Raw genomic sequence first — 1939 nt, 5'->3', positions numbered from 1 at the left:
TTTTGAAAATCTTGATTTCGAATCGAACTAAATTGCGTCTCATCGCAGTGGGACCGACTAATACTAATATTCTATTCATGTTAATTGCTAATGAATGTTGATTCGGAGAAGATGGTACTGATGAAGACTATTGAATTTAATATATAATGATCGTAGCCCACAGATCAAGGAAGGTTGGGAATCTATAGGAAGTGCAGTCCTAAATATCATATCGATAACACTAAAGTGTATGACACTTCCGTACTACCGGTCTGGTTCTGTTCATGCGACAAACGGTTGTGGTCATGGATAACATTTTCTCGAATTATAATCATTTATGGATGATCATTACTTCGTAGGGACTGTAATTAATTTCTGTTGGACCTAAATATGTAAACATTTCTTTCCAATAAATGGTTGTAAATATGTTAAGACTCTATTACGGTCGTGACAAAATGATAAACTATGTAAATGTTTTTGCAAAAGGAACAGGAAAAAATGAAACTTTGTAACTCTAGTAATGACGTCACCACAGGATCAGCCTACTGTGGATCGCGTATATAAGCTTGCGACGAGCCTAGTTAGCTGTCAGTCGTTCATCCGGTTTCCTCAAGACGAATATTCATCATGAAGCTTGTGGTAAGGAATCGATATGACTCTAAAGCCAAGTGTTCTTGTATTTTCGATGAGCATAGGAGAATATGCCAAAGGACAATTGAGATGGATTTATGGTGTGGCTTCTATGGGTGAAACATCAATCATAATTTATATATCTGATTCACCATTAACATCGTAACAGCTTGTTCTCGCCTTGGCGTTCTGTGCTGCTGCCATACCCTCTCGTCAGCCTGGCTTCGTCTACTCCTACGGCCATCCACTCGTCCACTCCTCCTACCCCGTCGTCAATTCTGCAAAGGCCCATACCCCCGCCAGCACCGTCTCCCTCGTCTACAACTACGGTCAGTCTCCTACTGCAATCATGTTCTCATTCAAATGTGTCTTTATATCTTCATACAATTCTGAATTTTCCTTTTTCAGCTGAAAATGGTATCGTAATTCCATCAAATAATAGGGAATTACAGTAAGATATTCACAATTCTTTATCATACATATCGTGTTACATGTTTCTCCTTCAACAGGTCACAATTTCCCCCAAACCTACAACTACCCCCACACCTTCCCTTACGCCTTCCCCTACACCTTCCCTTACACTTACCCTTTCGTGATCAAGACTGACGAGGCCCTCGAGGAGGAACCTATGACTGAGGAGGAAGTTGCAGGCATGGAAGAGCTCATGGCTGAGGAAATAGCTGAAGAATATATGGCTGAGGAAGAACGCATGGCTGAGGAAGAACGCATGGCTGAGGAGGAACTTATTGCTGAGGAGAAAGCCGCAACTGAGGACGATCCCGTTACTGAGGAATAGGACGACACTCAGATTCCTTCCTCACTGGGACTGGGAGGAGAAATCGCGAGTCCACGTAGTCTCGTCTGGCGAGAATTTCGAAGGACTCGTTGAGCCTCTCTAGCTTCCCTTATAAACGAGATCTGTAAGCTTAGCCTTCGTTGCAGCAGGGAATGACATTCTGAAAATATGAATGCCTCTAGTCTCGCTGACCCTACTTTATAACCAGATCTAGGCACTGATATGCGATCTGGTGAAAATTCCTATTGCTAGCATTGGAACTTTCGTTGTTAACTTTTTCTGGGATTATCATACAGGTTACTGGTCTACCAAACACCAAAGTACAAAACCTACTGCATAATTTATTTGAACCTTTCCTTTTTTAACTTTCTGAATCGGGTATTAGATAAAGAGAGAGTAAATATGTCTCTTGTTTATTTACCTATCGGCATTTATGTATCCGTATTCATACGTTATGTGTGTATCGGTATAATCGCTACCTATTTTTATGTACGGAAATCTGTCTAGATAGATTTCATTTACCTGTGTCTTCAT

The 1939-nt window shown here is 41.0% G+C and overlaps 1 protein-coding gene across 1 annotated transcript; it reads left to right on the top strand.

Moving 5' to 3' along the window:
* Positions 1-631: 631 nt before the first annotated feature.
* On the top strand, positions 632-1809 carry LOC119589373. The gene is made up of 3 exons (XM_037937989.1): positions 632-655; positions 779-938; positions 1119-1809. The coding sequence occupies exons 1-3, from the start codon at positions 632-634 to the stop codon at positions 1403-1405; spliced, it is 471 nt and encodes a 156-aa protein (XP_037793917.1). The 3' UTR covers positions 1406-1809.
* Positions 1810-1939: the final 130 nt, after the last annotated feature.

This window comes from Penaeus monodon, chromosome 25, assembly GCF_015228065.2.
Source record: "Penaeus monodon isolate SGIC_2016 chromosome 25, NSTDA_Pmon_1, whole genome shotgun sequence".
Lineage (NCBI taxonomy): Eukaryota > Metazoa > Arthropoda > Malacostraca > Decapoda > Penaeidae > Penaeus > Penaeus monodon.
Note: the sequence above shows the minus strand (reverse complement) of the source record. Positions and strands in the feature narration are given on the sequence as shown.

Bases quoted from the DNA above. Each gene is read 5' to 3' on its own strand.
- LOC119589373 (XM_037937989.1), top strand. From the start codon at position 632: ATGACTCTAAAGCCAAGTGTTCTT. The intron at 656-778 runs GTATTTTCGATG...ACATCGTAACAG, and splicing joins CTCTAAAGCCAAGTGTTCTT to CTTGTTCTCGCCTTGGCGTT. The intron at 939-1,118 runs GTCAGTCTCCTA...CTCCTTCAACAG, and splicing joins CTCCCTCGTCTACAACTACG to GTCACAATTTCCCCCAAACC.